Source organism: Protopterus annectens, chromosome 1.part2 (genome assembly GCF_019279795.1).
Source record: "Protopterus annectens isolate FY-2018-M chromosome 1.part2, PAN1.0, whole genome shotgun sequence".
Classification (NCBI taxonomy): Eukaryota; Metazoa; Chordata; order Ceratodontiformes; family Protopteridae; genus Protopterus; species Protopterus annectens.
This window is the reverse complement of record NC_056727.1, coordinates 471761850-471783057: the sequence shown is the minus strand read 5'-3', so window position 1 is coordinate 471783057 and position 21208 is coordinate 471761850. Positions and strand designations below refer to the sequence as shown.

The following is a 21208-nucleotide window of genomic DNA, read 5'->3' as shown; positions in this document are numbered from 1 at the left end:
CAGGTTCTGGCCTTATCTTACCACTCCCCACTCTGTCCTAGGTAGGAGACCTTTGCCATACCCACCTGACATTTGCTCGGCTTAATGGTCAACCCTGCTCTCTGTAGTCTGCCCAGCACCTCCCTGATATGCTGAAGGTGCTCTTGCCAGGAATGGCTGTAGATAGCAGTATCATCCATGTAAGCAAGGGCAAACCCTCCTGCTAAGATATGATCTACCAGCCTCTGGAAAGTCGCTGGGGCATTCTTCATCCCAAAGGGCATCTTTGTGAACTCATACAAGCCAAAAGGAGTCATAAAGGCTGACTTCTCTCTAGCATTGGGAGTCAAGGGCACCTGCCAGTAACCTTTGGTAAGATCAGTGGTTGTAATATACTTAGCCCCACCCAGCTGCTCTAGGGCCTCATCTGTCCTAGGCATGGGGTAAGCATCTGACTCTGTGTGACTATTTAATTTCCTATAATCCACACAGAACATGTTGCTGCCATCCTTCTTTGGCACCAACACCACTGGTGAGACCCAGGGACTGTTGGAGTCTTGAATCACCCCTAGTTCCAACATCATCTGTACCTTCTCCCTCAGAGTCTGTTTGACTCTCTCAGGCACCCTATAAGGGGCCTGCCTGATAGGCCTTTGAGTTCCTGTATCCACCTGGTGCTGCACCAGGTGGGTGCTCCCTGGTTTCCCAGTGAATATGCCCCCAAACTCCTGCAACACGGCTCAGATTTTTCGAACCTGGGTAGGAGATAGCTGCTGGGACATTGCTACCCCTTCCACCAGGTGTCAGCCCGAGCCTCACTGAGAAGATCAGTCTCAAAATCTCTCCCAGACTTCTCCTGCAATCCACTGCAAATGGTCAGCACAATGGCCTAAGTATCATGGTAAGGTTTCATCATGTTAACATGGTACAGTTTGTGCCCCTGCCATCTGCTTAGCACTTCCACCATGTAGTTAACATCACTTATCTTTCTTACCACCTTGTAGGGTCCCTCCCAAGCTGCCTGCAACTTGTTGTGTCTCACAGGAATGAGAACCATCATCCGCTGCCCTACAGCATAATCTCTAGGTCGAGCATTCCTGTCAAACCACACCTTTTTTTGTTGCTGGGCTTCTGCCAAGTTCTCCTGGGCCAGACCCATGAGTTCCCTGAGCCATGTCCTGAGGTTCAGGACATATGCCACAACAGACTCCTTGTGAGACTCACACTCACCTTCCCACTCATCTCAAATTAAATCTAGAGGTCCCCTCACCCTATGCCCATACAGCAACTCAAGGGGTGAAAAACCTGTGGATTCCTGGGGGACCTCTCTGTAAGCAAACAGATGGGGCAAATATTAGTCCCACTCCCTCTTAAACTGATCTGCAAATGCCCGTAGCATGGACTTGATTGTAGAGTTTAACCTTTCAGCAAGACCATTAGTCTGGGATGGAAGAGGGTGGTCTTCATGTGCTTCACCCAACAAGACTTCCACAGACAAGCCAGCAGGTCTTGACATAAAATTGGCACCTCTGTCAGACAGTATTTCCTTTGGGAAACCTACCCTGCTGAAAATCTCTAGCAAAGCATTTGCCACCTTCTCTGCCTCAATGGAGGACAAAGCCACTGCTTCAGGGTGTCATGTAGCATAATCTACAATTATTAGAATATACTTTTTCCCTGAGGAACTTGGGGTACTCAGAGGACCTACAATATCCATCGCTACCCTCTGAAATGGCAAATGTATCAAAGGAGCTCTCACCTTGTCTCTTGCCTTGCCTACCTTTTGGCACTGTTCACAGGTCTTGCAGTACCCTGTTACATATCTGGAAATTCCAGGCCAATAGAAGTTTTGCATAATATGCCCCTTTGTACGTTTTATGCCCATATGACCTGCAAAGGGAATATCATGGGCTATGGCTAGAAGCACCAGATAGTAAGCTCTAGGCACTACCAACTGCTGTACTCTCTCACCTTCTAGCCCTCCCTCAGGGGTTCAGTCTCTGTACAGTAACCCTTTGTTCCAGTATACAGATTTGCCCTTCCCTTGAGAATCAGGTGCCTCCCTAGCTACCTGCCTCAGGCCTTGCAATGTAGGGTCTGAGAGCTGAGCCTGTCTCAAGTCTCTCTTTGTAACCCTTCCCAGCTCCCCTTCCACAGGAAGTCTGGCATCCTCTGACAGCGGTGCCTCACTGTCAGCCTGGGTACTACTACTCACCTTTGCAGTTAACCTGTCCAAGGGAACATCAGTACCCACAAGCAGCTGTGGCTCACATTCAGTCTCACTGCTACAGCGTAGCTCACTCCCTGAAGTAACCACCTCAGCAGTCCTGGCTGCAAGTATGCAGTCTGTCTGGGTCTCCCCCAGTCTACCAGACCCACATGCTTGTCTCCTAGCCTCACTGTGTATAACTGCATAAGTACATGGTACTGCCTCATCCAAATCTTTCCCTCTCAGGACATCTGCAGGATGGTAATTCCATACCCCTGTTGTCTCAAGACAACCTACCATTAGCATTTTGTCTTTCCCACTTACTGGCTCCCTTACCTTTGGTTCCCCACCTTGCCTCCGTGGACACTTGTATGCCACATGGCCCCACTGGTTGCATTCATAACATTTCACCCTAGCTCTTGGACATGTACCTGGAGTAGTGGCTTCTACTGCTACTGGTGGATTCTGTTGGGCAGTCTGTGCTGCCCACCATGGGTTCCTTTAGTTCCATGAGCAGTACTGGGAGTCCCTTTCCTATGCAGGGCTGCTCTGCTTGCTAGGTATAGGTCTCCTTTCTTCCCCAACTCCTTTGAAGTAGCACACTGTCTATCAGCTAACCAGATCCTCATGTCCTCAGGCAAAGTGCTAATGGCATGTTCCCGTACCAAAAGATCTGCCAGCCGTTCAAAAGTAGTAACCTGACATCTACTCACCCAGCTATGAAAATAAGTGCTTAGTTCAACAACATATTCACATACATTTTCATCTGCCTTGCATCTGTGCTCACAAAACTTTTTCCTATACATTTCAGATGTTAGCTTAAAACATTCTAATACATGTATTTTTACTGCAGTATAATCAAAACAGTCAGTGTCATGCATTTTTTGCTAAAGAAGTTACAGCTTTACCATGGAGTAAGGGGGTCAGAAATCGTACCCAGAGCCCTTGGTCAACTTCATACTGTTTACATACCCGCTCAAACATATGAATGAAGCTATCAAAATTATCTCACTCTTTAAACTGTGGAAGAAATTTACTGACCTTTTGTACTTCTGGGGTCCGGTTTCTCCCTTCCCCATTACCTCTATGACTCTGCCGAAGAGTCAACATTTCCATCTCATGCTTTCTCTGCCGTTCCTGTTCTTCAGCTTCTAGGCTCTCATTTTCTCAGCTGCTTCCAGTTCCATATGCCTGGCCTCCATGTCAAGTCCCCCTAGCTCCCGCTGGATTTTTAAGTCTACTGCAGAAAGGTTGAGCTGCCCATTCTCCGAGGATATTGTATCTGCACTGTCAGTCTGATTGTCCTCCAGGCTGCTGTTTACTGATGCAGCTGTAACCAAGGCTGCAATCAGGTCTGCTTTAGTCAGGTTTCCATGCACCAGTCCCCTAGCCTGGCACATCTCAGCCAGCTGACTCCTTGTCAGCTTTCCATACTCTTCTGCTGACATGCTGCCTGCTCACCCTGACTAACACTAAGCTAACAAAAGAAATAAAACAGTTGTGATCTGAACTCTGAGTATACACTGCATGGCTGTTTTAGAGTACAAAACACTTTCAGAGATCACTGTACATAAGCTACAGGAATTTGCTCTACCCATACCACTACAAGCCAATTAGTATGTGAGGTACATCCTACCACTACCACTGCCAAACACTTGTGACGACCGTGCCCTGGCCCAGCAACCAAGGAGCCTCAATCCTCACCACTAACACCAGGGAGCTAGTCTCATAGAAGAGGAAAGGATAACTAATACAGTAAAGTACAATTTCCCTTAAGTGCACACAGAGATCACAGTCAGTCTGGGGCTGGTTGCTCCCTTGCTCTCCAGGTCCCCAATAAGACTCCCCACTGGCACAGCTATAGGGTCCAGATTTCAGCCTAGCTGGCAAGCTGACCTCCAGTGCCCTCTCTGTTCAACCAGTGCTTTGTGTCCCTGCCTAGGTAGCTGAAACACCACACACACACTCTTTGAGAAGAGGTTATTACAACCACACAGACCTTCCTGGGAAAAAGGCTGGCACAGGTTCTCCAGCTGTGCCCCTTTACCCAGGCTATACGGTAGTAATTACTGCCACCACCAGCTAATAAATATCAGCTACTCAAAGGCCCTTAAAAGGGTGTTGAATTATTACTGTGCAATATTATTATCCAATGGTAGTATGACTAACAGTCAAGGCTTACTTTAGAATGGCCTATTACAACAACCTCTATAAATATGCAATGTACTCTAGAACTTATCTGTACACAAAGCAGCCACAAGTAGAAGGTTTTAAAAATATTTAATAATAATTAAAACACAAGACAAAACTATTACACCACTGAGATATCTAAGAGTTCAGAGATCACACAGAAACTTAAAGTAATACAGTAGGACATGTCTGATTTCAAAGAGAAATACCCAATTAATCTTTACTAGCTTTAACTATTCCTACAAGAAATCACAGTGCTAACACTTACATGTGAGAATAAGGCAAAGTGCTGATAAGTGGATATCCAAGATCAAAATGCTTCCAGTCTCTTGTGAGAAATAGTATTTAAACATTACTAACAAACATGTTTGCTGGGTCCCTCCCCAGATTGCATCATTTTTGACACTTAGGTTTTCCCAGGCAAACAAACTGCATTATTTAGCAATCTAACACCTACTCAGAAACTTACAACAATACAAGGCATTTCACATATACATTCTAGCAGAAACTAGAGCAATAAAGCACCTTCCACATTTAAATTCTGGTCATAAACTTTAGCCTTAAAACAATGGGGCATGAAACCTTCATGCAGCCGGAGTGGAGCCGAATTGTAAAACATTTAAGAGATTCATAATATCTTTTCAACTTAAAAAGACACATTTGAAATACTTGGCTTGGTTTTCCTTACAGCAGATGGCAATGTTGCAACAATCTTGAAGTTCACGTTTTACAGTGTTTTCTTACATTTAAAAAAATCCTGTATTTTACATTTATCTATACAGTTGATAGAATTATGTATCAAATTCTATTTGACTAGGCTGGCAGCCTTCGCCCATCTCTCCCCCTATCGTCACACTCATAATTTACTTAAATGTTTAAAATGCTTGTGGTACATCTGTTGTAATCAGATAGGTGCTTTGTTGTGTTTGTTTAATGCACTACTGCACTGCCCTTGAATAGGGGTAACTTAGGTATATTTTATATTGCATCTGGAGTACATGTTATATATGTATTTTCTTTGTGCCATTGACCCGTGTTATGGCTGAAAAACATTCCTGTAGTCCATTTCCCTAGTTAAAGTAAATTCATAAAAGTGCAGAATCTTTCTATATGCTGTTCAGTTTAGTGTTTGAAGCTATTTTGTGCAAATTTGTTGCTGCATTCACATTATTCATTTTTTTCTCAGTATAGAACATAACCATTCTTTCTTTTATAGGTGCTACACTGTTGTGTCTATGGTTCAAATCTTTATACCCAACAAAGCCATTACCTGCTGAGTCTTGCTGATCTCTCCTCTGCAGATTATGATCCTTTCTTGGTAGTGGGGATTGTCAAGAATTCTGAGGTCACACAGTCTCACTCTCCGGATTTTAGTAACCTCCTCACTGTTGCTGAGGGTAAGTAAACTGACAAGAATTGTATTCTGTATGTATACTTTTCACTGGTTTTCAGTTCTTGTAATTATTAAGACTTCCTGAGGAGAATTTGGGCAGTGATGCAGAACAGGAATTTCATAGTTAGCACATGATTTGCTGTCATGCCAATAAGACCCATTGTGTAACTTTGAATCTCTGGTGCTGAATGAATCATAGATGCATTTGGTGTCTTTAGGCACTCCAGCAAGTGCACAGTGCAGCATTTTTAAAAGCCTTGCAAACCAGCTACTTTCACTATTATTACAAAATATATTTTGAAGCAAAGTATTGTTCATTTTGATTTATCTGTTAGTAGTGGTAGCAGTCATGTTTGTATTGCAGGATCATCCTCTGTGTGCGCATTGCTGTCACTGTTGTGTCAGTTGTGCAGTGTTGATTTTCAACCTTATCAGAGCTCACTGCATATGAATATAGTATACTGTATGCATATAGCCACTGTTTACAAATATGTCTGAGAAATGCTGATCTTACTTCTGGAGTCCTGTTCCAGTGGGTAACTGATGAGGGGTGTCTTGTATTGAAGACCTGGTCTTGGCATAAATACTTGAAACTCACATGTTCAGGGGTATATACAAATACTGTTCTTATTTCAGACCGCCCTCTGGGAAATATCCTACTTTGAGAATGCTGTCTCTGCAAACTTTTGTAATCCCATGCTCAGGGGTACACCCAAACACTATGTAATCAAACACTAGATTTACAAGGATGTTTCCATCTCAACACCTCCAGTTTCTTTCGCTCTCACAGCAGCATTCACCAAAAGAAAGTTCCCTCTTCTGATGTCAGAGGAACTTTTGAAGTATTGTAGATGTTCTCAGATGATCAGATCACCAATTGGGATCAACAGTAGGACTGTTTCTAGCATGCACTTGCCAAGATCAGGGAAAAGAATTTTTGCATCAGATATGTTACAATACTTGACGAGCATAAGGCAGGATTTTTCTTACGTCTAAAATTTAAAAGTTCACAGCAACATTTAGATTCATAGGTGTGTACTAGGCCAATAGCCCTGGAGCCTTTTACAAGCCTAGCCTATAGGATTACCATGGCATTGTGCCACCTGACCTTAGTTCCCAGAGCCTCTGTCGAGTAGAGCCACTGGAGTGATCCCCAGGATGAATTTTCTGTTTCCCATCCACTCATTAAGATCTCTCTTGAAGAGGGCCAGTGAGGTGCTCCACTTGACATGTATGGGAAGCCTATTCCATAGCATGGACAGTCTCTGGGTTATCAACGTGTCCCTCCAGCATGTTCAGTTGATTGTGGTAATAAGGTTGAGGTCTCTGGAGCATGTAGTGTGGAGGGATTGGGATTTCTTTAGATAAAGCATTTCTAACAGAGCTGGGTCAGACATGGCTTTGTAAGTCAAGCAGAGATTACCTCTAAGTAGGTGATATGAGACTGAGAATAGTTGGAGTTTTTTTAGTCTGTCCATATAGGACAAGTGTTTAAGGCCCAGGATCCTCTTTGTGAGGTACTTTTGCGGCCTCTCCAGTTGTTGCAAGTGTCTAGTGAGGTACATGCCAAATGGGGCATTGTACTTCATGATTAACCTAATGAGAGAAGAGTAGAGAGAGACCATGACTTTCTTCCTGGATGCAAAATCTTTAGTAATGAGATGTGCCACATAGAAGGACTTTCTGACCACAGTGGCAATGTGGTGGTCAAAAGAGCTGATGGTGCTGCATCTTTGATAGTTTTAATGCTAGGAGCATTAATAATATATATATATATATATATATATATATATATATATATATATATATATATATATATATATTTTTTTTTTTTTTTAACTGAAAAATTTGCTACATTCCCACAAGATTGATGGTGATATTTTTTGTGAAACATGGTTAAAGAGCAATGACTAGAAACCAGTTCTGTCACGGTGTAAGTGTTTTTACTTTAACAGACATTCCAGCAAAAGGTTAGGTGGAGGTGTTATGATAGGGATTAAAGATAGTTGTAAGACCTGTGACTATTACATGTTCAGTGATAACCCCAGCACTATAGATTGTGTAACTGGAACAGTAAAGACGACCCTGGAGCATATAACAGTTGTTGGAGTGTATAGACCTCCAAAGTAGAGTGCTGATGACCTAGGGGAATTCATACAATTCTTGCATGAAATATGAGAGGGAAGAGTAATAGTGTCTGGGAACTTAAATTTACCAGAGACAGACTGGAATAATAATTCAGCAACCTTAGTAAGGAAATTTTTCACAATGTATGTGCAGGAATAACAATTGCTTTAGATTGATAAAAAAAAAAAACACCTACCAGGGAATGGAACATACTAGACATTGTTTCTAAAGAAGATACTGTTACTTGATGTCAAGTGCTGATTTGTGGTGATCATGGGGTTATAAAGGTTAAGTCTTACCGTTTGTTCTTACACGTGGGTACGGAGCCGATCCATCGGCTCCGAGTCGGCTGCTTTCCAAGCTCAAGATCTTTCTGTAGCTCAAGGCACAGCACCTATCCCATGATGCTCTCTGACTAACCCCCAGATCTAGTTTGCCGCTGCAACGGATCACAAGTCTTCAGTGTGCTCGAGCCAGTGAAAGTTTATTAAGAAGCTTTTCTACAGCAAAGTTTACTTTTTATTTAGATACATCTGTTTTTCTACCAATATCCCTTGTCATACTATCTTTTTTTTTTTTTTTTTTAGAGATTTGCCCTTTTCAGTGTGTTTATTGGAGCGGGTTGCTCTGGGCCTTGCTCTCTCTCCAGTTGGTTTCATCCTTTGCTATAGTTGTGCAGGAATCTAAATTTCTTCCTATCCCTTTTTGACTAGTTTGTTAATTGTTGTTGCTTATTATCGGATTCTACTGTTGTACTTCTATTATCAGAGCTCTGATAATTGTCTTTCTTGGTGTTCCTATTTTTTGTGTTTGGATAGTACTATTGTACTGGAAATTACCTGGGATCTGTTAATTGTGCTTACTCTATGGACATGATGGCTGACCAAAAGCAAAAGTCCGGATATGAAAGATGTGACTGTGGCCAAAAAATGTCAATAACAGATAACCACGTTTCCTGTGTGTATTGTTTGGGACCACTCCATTTGAAGGATGATTGCTCCATCTGCCACTCTTTTAGTGGCAGAGTTCTGTTAGAGAGACATAGGAAAATTATTGATCGAGGTCTCTTAACAACTGAGTTTCAAGAAGCTTTGGACAAGTCAGACAAGACTTCCAGGTCTTCGAAAGGGTCAATGTCATCTCGAGTGTCCTCGGAGCCTAAGTCTTCGGCTCCGAGCACCTCTGTTAAGGTTCGGTCACTGGTTCCTAGGTCTTCGGAACCGTGTGCCGAACCGATCATTCGGAGCCAACCTTTGGTTTTGGAGCCAGTATCGGAGACTTTAAATTCTCCAATACTTAGATCTGTAGCTTCTTCGGCCCCTTCGACCCGATCTTCAAGGATGTCAGATATTGATGTGGACCATGTGGTGAAGAGGCTCTTTGAGAACCTGGCATTGGCTAAACTGCTTTTGGCTTTGTCCCAACTGGGTTCGAGCCCTATTCCTGCTCCATTGCCTGTGACTACTCCTCCGGGCCTACCCAGGCCTTCGGAGGCGGAAGATCTGATGGTTGTGGAACCCGTGGAGCAGAGTCCTATCCCAGTGACTTCGGTTCTACCCACCCTGACCTTTTCAGTGCTGTTGGAAGAGTCTTGGATCCAACACTCTCTCATCAGTTCCGGGGGGGGGGGGGGGTCGAACCGACGTGTCGGTTCCGACACTTCCCCTCGGGGCTTCGGCGCAGGTGAGCTCGGCTCCGTCCTCTGGTTCGGAGCCCTTGGCCTCAGCACGTGCGAGGCCCCCTGTCTTCTTCTGAACTGGTGGCTTTCTCGGGCCGAGACTCTGGGGCCATTGCTGCCATGAGGAGGCTGCTGTCTGTTCAGACTCACACTACTGGTCTCTCCTCTTCCTCCCTAAAGATGCCGAGTTCTGCCTCTTCGTCTAAAGCACCTACTAAGCGATGAGACCCAGAGCCTCAGGTATCCCGTTTGGGTGAACCCTGCTCTACTGAAACTTCACCGGCTGCCCCCACCGATGAAGTTCCCAGAAAGAGACTCTGCAAGAGGAGGCATTTGGATTCCCCTCAGGAATCCTTGACATCAGGCACCGACTTAGAGGAATGGGAAGGGTCCCCCACGGTCCCCTGCAGAAGATGTCTCCTTTGCGGACATCCTAGAAATACTTAAGCAGAGGGGTGACTGGCAGTCCATTCGCCCTACTGAGGATGAGTCGGTGCTCCTGAAGGCCTTTGGGTCTCAACCCTCCACATCCTGGGTTACTCCGCCCTTCGACGAACTAATGGATCTGGTCGCTTGAAGGGCGTGGGAGTCCCCTGACACCATGGAACCAGTCCCTCGGAGGCCCAATAAATTCATCACTGCCCCTCAAGAGAAATCGTTCCTCACCAAAGGAGTCCCTGTTGATGCCATGGTGGTGGCGTCGGCCACCAAGAAAGAGATGTCAGAGACTTCTGCTACTGTCCATCCTCCTAATAAGGATTCCAGGACAATTGACAGATACGGGAAATGCATTTTTAGTTCTGTGACATTTGCCATGAGATCGCTTAACTACTTGACCCATTTTACTCACCTTCAACGAAATCTCCTTCAAGAACTCTGAGATACTCTAAAGGGTAACACAGATGAGGCTATTTCAGAAAAGGTTACAGCCCAGCTTTCTACCCTTAATTCCGTAGTCAACTTATCCATGTGGGTCATTTCCTATGCAGCCGAGGGATCGAGTCGAGCAGCAGGTTCAGCGATTGCTCTGCGGAGACCGTCCTGTATGCGCTTGTGCTCCTTTGCAGAAGCCTTCAAGTCTTCCTTTGTCAATACCCTGTTTGATGGATCTTCATTGTTTGGGCATAAAGTCAAGAAGACCCTCACTAGGTGTGAGCAGAAAGGAAAGAGTCTGCCATAGAAGTCCGTTTTTCCACCCCTACTAGACCATACCCCAAAGGGCAAAGAGGTGGAAATATGTGGTTGCGGAAGTCCCAAGGAGCTTTCCAGAACACATGTAGTGAACCCCCCTTCAGGGGCAGAGGGAGGGGGCAATAATGGAAGACGCCGCTTTGGCAGCAGAGGGGGTCCGAAGAACCAGGGTGATAGGGAGCAGTTTCCTGGCAAGCCCTATCAGCGCTCCTGAGAGGAGGCCAGACTGTCCTACTCTGGAGGCAGTCGGGGGTCGCTTGGCTTTGTACCCAGATGCCTGGCTAGGAATTACATCAGATTCTTCGGTACAAAACATAGTTACCAGAGGTTACCTCATTCCCTTTGTAGAACCACCGTTACCCACAAAAAGAATCCCAGATGTTCCACCCAATCTGAGGAATCAAGCAGTCACAGAAATCCAAAACCTGCTAGAAAAAAAGAGTCATCCAGCCAGTCCCGCCGGACCAGTTAGGATCCGGAACTTACTCCAGGTTCTTTTTAGTTCCAAAGAAAACAGGGGACTGGAGGCCCATTTTAGACCTCAGCAAACTCAATACATTTGTAAAGAAGGAGAAGTTCCGAATGATCACGCTTCAATCGATATCCCCATTCCTGTGAACGGGGGATTGGATGTGCTGTTTAGATCTCAAGGATGCGTACTACCACATCAAAATGGCCAGACCATCCAGAGATCACTTGCGTTTCTGGCTGGGGCCAGTCATTATCAATTTCGAGCTCTGCCCTTTGGCCTCACTACAGCCCCCAGAGTGTTCACCAAATGTATGGCAGTGGTTATGGCTCACCTGAGGTATCTGGGATTCCGGGTGTTTCTGTATCTGGACGACTGGCTCCTATCCGCCACCACCAGGTATCAACTCATCCAGTCCAGGGATCATGCGATCAATGAATACAAGAAAAAGAAAAATAATCTGGTACAACACAGCAGTGAAAATCAATATGTCCTTTATTGTAGTAGGTAAGCGCTTTCTTGGAATAACATCCGCTTCATCAGTCCAACTTGGTCTGATGAAGCTGATGTTATTCCGAGAAAGCGCTTACCTACTACAATAAAGGACATATTGATTTTCACTGCTGTGTGGAACCAGATTATTTTTCTTTTTCTTGTATTCTCTGGTTTTTGCATCTGATTCCTTATTTGGTTCAAGGCCTGTTTTCGTTTGGTATCATACGATCAATCTCTGTTCTCGGTTAGGAATAACCATAAATTTATAAAAATCTGCTTTATTACCATCGCAGCATATCTCATTTATCGGAGCAGACCTAGACACCACCACCGCCCTGGTCAAATTACCTCTAAAAAGAGTTACCTCCCTAAGAAATCAGGTGTCATGCTTGCTACAAGAAAAGAAAGTACCTGCTTCTCAGGTGTTAAAACTCTTAGGCACAATGGCAGCTTCCCTCATAGCAGTACCTCTGGTCTGGATGCACATGCGGATACTCCAATGGTTGCTTTTCACCCAGTGGTCCTACCAACAGCTTCCGATGTCATTCTAAATTCTATTGATGGATGCTTGCAAAAGAGACCTTCTCTGGTGTTTGAACAGCCACCAGGTCGACCATTTGTATTACCCTCTCCAGTAGCCACGGTGACCACGGACACTTCCCTGATAGGGTGGGGGTGGCTTTTTCAGGGAAAGACTGCCCAAGGCACCTGGTCAGAGAGAGAATGTCATTTGCACATCAACGTCCTGGAGTTGAGAGCAGTGCTTTTAGCATTGCAGCACTTTCACGACTCTCTACCTCAGGGGATGATTGCGATTCAGACAGGCAACATGTCGGTAGTCTGGTACATCAACAAACAGGCGGGAACCAAATCTTACCCCTTATGCTGAGAAGCTTTGAGGATTTGGAAGTGGGCTGTGTCCACAGGGTGCTTTCTATTAGCAACGCACATCCTGGGGAAATCCAACGTGATAGCGGACAAACTGAGCAGAACGATTCTGTTACCCCACGAGTGGTCCCTCAAACAAAATGTGGCGGAAAGGATATTCCGCAGATGAGGCCAGCCTTGCTATGACCTTTTTGCATCTCTGATGAATGCCAAATGCAGAAGCTACTTTGCCCTCAACCCTCCACCGGGGGACAGTCCCAGGGATTCACTTGTGCACGATTGGCCTTCTGCTCTTCTGTATGCCTTTCCTCCAACCCCACTGATTCCCAGATTCTTGATGAAAGCAAAGGACTTGGGAAGGACAGTTATTCTGATAGCCCCCTTTTGGCCTCTGCAGATATGGTTCCCCTTTCTTCACCAATATCAACTGGAAGAACCTTGGTTTCTGGACCCAGTGCCAGACCTTCTGACGCATTAGTCAGGAGTTCTTCACCCCTATCTTCAGTCCCTCAAACTGACAGCTTGGCTGCTCCACATCCCAACGTAGCCAGGTCATATAATCTTTCTTCCAAAGTTCAACATATTCTGGTTTCCCCTCATAAGGTCTCCACTAGGAAACTGTACAGTAGTAAATGGAAACGTTTTGTGTACTGGGCCTCTCAACGCGATATTGATCCCTATGTTGCCCCTCTTGATATGGTTCTGGAATTCCTCAGCGATTTTTCAGGAAGGTGCTGCAGCGGCCACTGTTAGAGTTCAATTGGCTGCTATATCTAATTTTCACTTGGGGATTGACGGATCTAATCTTATGTCACACATATTATGTAAAGCTTTTTTGAAAGAGACTCATCACCTAAGGCCATCCATAAGACAACCAGTTGCACCATGGAACCTAAATTTAATATTATCTCAGTTGATGCTTCCCCCCTTTGAGCCTGCATCCTCTTGCCCCTTGAAATTCATATCATGGAAAACATTATTTTTGGTGGCTATCACTTCAGCTCATAGAGTTTCTGTTATTCAAGCTCTTTCTATTAGGCCCCCTTACTTGGTATTTATTCCTGATAGAGTATCTCTCAGGACAAATCCCTCTTTTCTTCCGAAGGTCTTCTCCGAAACTAATCTGAATCAGTCTATTGAGTTGGCCACTTTTTTCAGACATCATTCTAACAAAATGGAGTATATGCTGCATAAACTTGATGTCCACAGACAGTTGAGATTTTACTTGGACAGAACAAAGGATTTTAGAAAATCTGAACAACTTTTTGTCTCCTTCGCTAATAACAAAAAAAGGGCCATCTGTGTCTAAAGTTACCTTGTCTAAATGGTTATCAGATTGCATAAAGTTAGTATACTCTTCAACTAATCAGACCTTAGAATACAAGGTGAAAGCTCATTCCACTAGGGCGGTATCCACATCTCTAGCTCACACAGCTCGTTTACCTTTGGACACCATTTGTGCAGCAGCCACTTGGTCAAAACCACATATGTTTATCACTCATTACAAAGTGGACAGAGCCTCCAGGGACAGAGCTTCCTTTGGTTCTACTGTTCTCAGGAATGTACTCCCATAAGCCGCCCAGGGTTTGGGTGCTTGGGACATTACCCACGTGTAAGAACAAACAGCGAGATTGAACAACTTCACATAAAGAAGTTATGTTCTTACCATAACGTTTTGTGTGAGTTGTTCATCTCGCCTTTGTTCTTACATTTCCCACCCTCCATCCCCCTCCGGATCCTGAAGACCGGTTACGACTGGAAGTCTGGTTGGGTTTGTCTACTGTCCTTTCCTTCTACCAGACTTTCTTCCTATGGTTAACTGTATCTATGTATGTATGTATATATATGTTTTATATGTTTTTTTATACATACACATATTGACATTTAGGGTATGTTAGGCTGTTCCTTTGTTTAAACTAGATCTGAGGGTTAGTCAGAGAGCATCATGGGATAGGTGCTGTGCTTCGAGCTACTGAAAGATCTTGAGCTTGGAAAGCGGCCGATTCTGAGCCGATGGATCGGCTCCGTACCCACGTGCAAGAACAAAGGCGAGATGAACAGCTCAAATGGAACGTTATGGTAAGAATATAACTTCCTTTTTGTTGATAGATAATTATGCCAAACTGAACTCTAAACCAATGCACAGAAGATTAATAACCGATTTATATGGAAACAAAACAGTCACTATGTAGAACTAATTGGAGTAATGCGTTCAGTGGAAAAACTGCGAAAGAAATGTGAAAAGTTTTGAAATGAAACTGCTTGAATGCAAAACATCAAAAAAATGTTTAACATCACAATCTAGGCACACAATATGTCAGGAAGATACATTTCCATAAGAACGAGATAACTTCATTAAGGTGAAAGATGAAAAAATATAACAAATGGAAAAGAAAGGCCGACCTGCAAATTTGAAAACTGAAATAAAGTAGTGGTACAAACAAATTAAGCATCGTGTGAGACAAGATCAGTAAAAATTTGAAGAAAATTTATATAAATATATTGAGCATAATAGGGGGGAACCATTTTATAGATTCATAAGATGTGGAAGGAGTAAAGACATACAACTCGATAAACTGCATGTAGAATCTAAAATTTATTCTCAGACACAACAGATAATAGATATGTTTACAAAATGTTTTAGAATACAGGTTGGCTGCACAAAGAGGTGATAAAGTTGTCCTAGGGGCATCTAGGTAACCTCAGATACTGAAATCAAATTAGATTATATTTAAAAAGAACTATGCAAACTGGATCCAAACAAAGCACAGGGAGGAGATGGAATTACTATTAGTAACCTGATAACATTTCAGCAAGAACTTACAGTACCATTATATCTATTATTTACTAGGTTGTATAAATATGGGGAAATTCTCAAGATTGGAGACGTGCACTTACTAAACCTGTCTTTAAGGGAAAGGAATGTAGGACAAATTCAGAGTCATACAGACCATTTAGTTTACTTTCATGTTATGGAAAAATAATGGAGAAGGTAATATTGAATTAGTTATTGTCAGAACTGGAAAGGCTGAGATTTGAAAACATATACGAGCATGCATATGTTGAAAATAAATCTTTTACCACCTGTAACATGATCTATAACAGTATAATAGCAGCTGTGAATGAAAAACCGTGTTGTGAAGTAATTTTATATAGATTTAACTTCAATATTTGACAGTGTCATATGTAAAGCACTGATCAATAACTTAGAACAACTAGGTATTGCTATACTGTTGATAAGATGGATAGCTGCATGACTTACAAGTAGGTCATGGCAAGTATCATACAGCAATTAGGTGAAAGTCTTGGTTACATTCATTGTGTCTCACAGGGCTCTGTCCTAGGCACATACTTGTTTGGCTTGTATCTTTCAGATGCATCTTTTTCATTTGAGATGTTCTACAGTCTGTAAGCTGATGACTTGAAATTGAGTAAACTGATTACATGTGTTACAGGTAGGACATGTCTGCAAAAGAACTTGACTAAATTGACCATTTGGGCACAAGAGAATAATATGCTGATAAATACATAAAATAAGCATATTAGATTTGGGAGATATAAATTGAATGGTGAATATTTAATACAGCACACAGTGACTGAAACTGTAGATTCATTTCAGGACCTGGGTGTATGGGTAGATCCAGCTTTGAGTTTTTCTAGTCATATCAACCTATTGGTTAATGATGGATGTAGAATTATAGGTTGTTTAAAAAGGTTTACAAAGTCTAGTAAATCAGAAGTGATGGGCAATTATGAGTTACATTAGACCCAGACTTGAATATGGAATAACAATATGGAAACCTTATTTAAAAAAAAACCCTGAGTAAACTAGAAAAGAGTACAGAGGAAATATACCAAGGGCATCCATGGATGTGAAAAGTTAAGTTATTATGAAGCACTAAAATATCTGAACGTGTATGGTGTCTCATAAAACAAAAAAAATACTTGTTTTCCCGCCTTTCTAAGCTAGTCTAGTCCAGTTTTCAGGTTAGTGCTGAATTCAGGGCTGTGTTGTAAGTTTCTGTGTTTGCCCATACTTTCCTTGGATAGAAGGAAGTTTCTCTGTTCACCTGTGAGAGAGGGGAGCTTTGAGCAGCCTATCTTTCCCTGGAGGAGGGTTTTCTGCCCAGAAATTAGTAGTTTATTGACTATTTTGGGCTAATTTCTTCTTCTTTCGGTTTTTCCTGGTTAGGGGTCGCCACAGCAGATCACCTGTTCGCTCATGATTGGCAGTGGAGCTTTGCTGTGTCGAGTTGCCAGCCCAGCGCCCAACCTTCCACAGAAGGCGCACACACACACACACACACACACACTCACACCTAGGGCCAATTTATAGTGTCCAATCCACCTACAGCATGTCTTTGGGATGTGAGAGGAAACCGAAGCACCCGGAGGAAACCCACGTGACCACAGGGAGGACATGCAGACTCCGCATAGAAGACACCCCAGCCGAACATCGAACTGGAGAACCTCTTGCTGTGGGGCGGCAACGCTAACCGTTGCACCACTGCGGCCGCCCCATTTTGGGCTAATTTCTGTTTCTTTCATTTCCTTGCTATAAAACCCGCATTTGTGAGGTTTTTGCGCTTGTATACAGCTCAGCAAACTCCTGCCTGGTGCCCTGCAGAGTTCTCCAGCAGCAGAGAGACAAAAGAGAGACTTTGGAGTGATTAAATATCATTTTTCTGCTTTTTCTTGCTGCCTTTAGCTAATTCCGCCTAAAACGCTGATTTTTTAAAGTTTCTGTGATTTTAAAAAGCTTATTTCAGCTACATATTGTACTTATTTTACTGCCTGCACTTTAACAGTCATTTTTGTGTTTAAATTACCTGTTTAACTGTTGTAGGCTACACATTCAAATGTGATAGCCATTTCTGTGCATTTAAAGTGTTTTTTTATTGTATCTGCTTTATTTTCTGATAAAAAAAACAAAAAATATACTTGTTTTCCCGCCTTTCTAAGCTAGTATAGTTCCGTTTTCAGGTTAGTGCTGAATTCAGAGCTGTGTTACAAGTTTCTGTGTTTGCCCATACCTTACTTGGATAGACGGAAGCTTCTCTGTTCACCTGTGAGAGAGGGGAGCTTTGAGCAGCCTATCTGTCCCTGGAGGAGTGTTTCTGCCCAGAAATTAGTAGTTTATTCACCATTTTGGGCTAATTTCTCTCTCTTGCATGTCCCTGCTATAAAACCCGCATTTGCTTGGTTTTGCACGCTAGGCAGCACTGGTTAGCTAGGGTATAACTATGCACGGCTCCACAAAGTCTACTGTTCAGTTTTTCCCTTGGAACCAGACAAACTTTCAACTTAAGCACTCAAACCATTCACTTCTCAGCCCAGCACTTGCTCAAAACTCATAGCAAGTACTAATAAACCTTAGCACTAGACCCCCCCCCCCCTATACTGTAGAGAAGGACAAGGCTCTCTAGTCGACCTTACCAGCCAATCAGTAAAACAGTTCACTGTACATATCCAGGCATGTCCAAAGGGCAGTTTCAGGTGTACTCTCCAGTCCAACAGGTGAATCTGTGCATTCTGAGGCAGTGTTACAACTGCCTCATGTACACAGACAACCCTCTCCTCCTTCCACCAAACACTAATACATGCAAGAGATGCAATTATACAGCCAAACTGGAGGCTAAACTCTCTCAACCCAAGACTGGACCAGACAGTCAAAAGGAGAAGGGAACTACTTGCATCACACCACCAGTCTCACACAGACCTATGAAACCAGCACCGGCAAAAAAAGCACATAAATACACGAAAACATACTTGGAGGCTCTAAATAAAAATCTGCAAAAGCAACAGAGACCTCTAAAGCAGACAACCAAGCAACCTCCATCCCCCCAACACAAACCATGAAACTCGTACTTCACATAATCAGTGTGCCACACAATCACAGCCCTTAAGGCAAAATGACATACCCAACACACTAATAATAGGTGACTCTATAGTCAGGCACACTGACGTTCCACTCACTAGACTGAACAAGGAGAAGGTTACTGTTAGCTGCCTGTTGGGTGCCAGGCTCCACCATATAACACAAGCACTCAGGTCACTCCAGAACAAGTACAAATACGACTCTGTCATTGTCCATGTTGGTGTGAATGACCTGAGCCGTACCTCCCTGGACTACATGAAAAGAAACATCGAAGAGCTCTCTGATCATGTAGCCCAGGCCGGTATGACCCTGACCTTGAGTAGCATCCTGCCCTCACCAAGAATGATACCACGGTATAAAGAAAAAATTATCAATTTCAACAATTGGCTAAGCTTCTGGTGTTATTCAAAGGGGATCCAGTGTCTGTCAGCCTGGGATGGCATGCTCAACAAGCCATGCTGGTTTGCTAGAGATGGGTTGCACCTGTCATCCTTAGGCTTTCGAATACTGGCCAAGGCTATTGCCGCCCCCAAATTGCCTTTTTTAGGCAAGGCTCAAAAGACAAACCCACCGCCGTAAATAGCACAAGTAACAAAAAACTGAGGGTAATGCTGCTCAGTGCCAGAAGTCTAAGCCTCAAAATGCACGCACTCGAGGCACTCCTTAGTATTGAGAAAATTTGTATATGTGCAGTAACAGAAACCTGGTTTAAGGCTCCAGAGAGCACCCCAGTACTACCAGGCTACAACTCATACCATACATTTCGGCCACAAAAACCCAGACCGAAATACAAAAGGCGGGGGCTATGCATATTCATCAAGGATACCCACACCTCCAGGTTAGTGGCACAGCATGATGCTTCAGAGATCATCCACGTGCAACTAACAATGGGCAAAAACTGTATTTCAAATTGTAGCTTGCTACATATCACCCACCATGTCCCAGGACCCCCATTCCATATTTCTGGAAACACTGGGAAACATAAAGGTCCTACCAAACACCCTGATATTGGGTGATTTCAATTACCCAAACATTAACTGGGAGAACTACTCAAGTACTAACTCCCTTGCCCAACATTTCCCAGAATTTATAAACTCAAATGCCCTGGATAAACTGGTCAACACCCTCACCAGAGGTGACAACATATTGGACCTGGTCATCACTAACATGGGCGACCTGTGCTCCACACCCAGAGGTCAACCCCTCGCTGGTTAGATCTGACCATAAACTAATCACTCTGGATATCCACATTCTACCCCCACCCCCGCTCAAAGAAACCACTGTGAAAAACTTTTCAAAAGCAAACTTCACGTTATTTAAGACCGAGGTGGAAAGTTTCAAAGCCCCCATACTAAAGGATAATGCTGCCCAAGCTGCAAAATCCTTTACTAATGCAATCTACAGGCACCTACAAGAATGCATGGATCGTGCTATCCCAAGCAAAACCAAGACTCACTCTTCCAAGAAAAGGTAACCAGTCTGGTGGACCCCTGCCATAAACAAGCTATACAATAGAAGGAGGAAACTAATACAGAAAAGAGTAAAATCCCAAGAAGGTAAGGCATCCCTGATCAGTATCAGCAAGAAACTACAATCCTTTATAAAATCATCCAAGGCTAGCTTCGAAAGAAAAATTGGCCAAGGACTCCAAAGATAACCACAAGGCATTTTTAGCTATGTCAATAATCTAAGTGGCAATTCTCAGATCCGCTCGGAGTTGGTGCAGAATGGCACAAAATACACTGAACCGACCGATATCGCCAACATCCTGGCAGACAGGTTCAGTGCAAACTTCATCCCCCTCTCACCCCCAAAAGGGCCCATAACCGTACCAGTGCCCCTGAAATCACAGACACTCAGGTTAAAACAGCCCTCTCCAAAGCCAAAAACACAGCATCTTTGGGACCGGACAGTGTCCCAGGCTGCTTCCTACACGAACTCAAAGATGAACTAAACCCTCATCTAAACACTCTGTTCAAACTCAGACTCTCCACAGGCTACGTGCCCATAGAGTGGCGCACAGCAATGGTTATTCCGCTCCACAAAGGTGGAGCCAAAACAGACCTCGGGAACTATCACCCTATAAGCCTGACTAGCTTGGTCTGCAAGGCTATGGAATGCATCATGGATCTCATTAACAGACATTGGGAACCTCCAAACACTGAACCCTACCCAGTTCGGCTTTGTTAAGGGCAGATCATGCCTCCTAAACCTGGTGGACTTCTTTGAGACAGTTACCAAGGCTATAGACGAGGGAAGGGTGGTCCACACAGCCTACCTAGACCTCGCAAAGGCCTTCAACACCATTCCCCATTCTGGTATTCTAGACAAGCTCACCAGCCTGAACATAAACCCCTACGTCACAAGATGGGTTGCCAACTGGCTCACAGACGGAACCCACATGCTAAGAGTTGCAGGAGCTAGGTCTGACTAAACCGGTTACAAGTGGTGTTCCCCAGGATTCAGTCCTAGGACCCCTCCTGTTCGGCATGTACTTCTCAGAGGTACAGACAAGCACAGGACGTCTATGGCTGACCAAGTTCGCACACGACTGCAAACTAGGGCTATAATTGACTCTCCGGCTGACACAGACATCCTCCAAAAGGGTCTCACTGAGACAGATATCTGGTGTCAAAACCATGGCCTCAAGCTAAATGCCAAAAAGTGCATAGTCATCCCCTTTGCAAAAAACAAAGTACCCACAAACTACC

At 43.8% G+C, this 21208-nt stretch overlaps 1 protein-coding gene across 1 annotated transcript in view; it reads left to right on the top strand.

Moving 5' to 3' along the window:
- The window catches only part of RALGAPA2 (Ral GTPase activating protein catalytic subunit alpha 2), a 4189194-nt gene that overhangs the window by 2566898 nt on the left and 1601088 nt on the right, over positions 1–21208 (top strand). The window contains exon 31 of the mRNA XM_044060158.1: positions 5595–5775. Coding sequence (XP_043916093.1) covers positions 5595–5775 — 181 coding nt within the window. The remainder of the gene's footprint in view (positions 1–5594; positions 5776–21208) is intronic.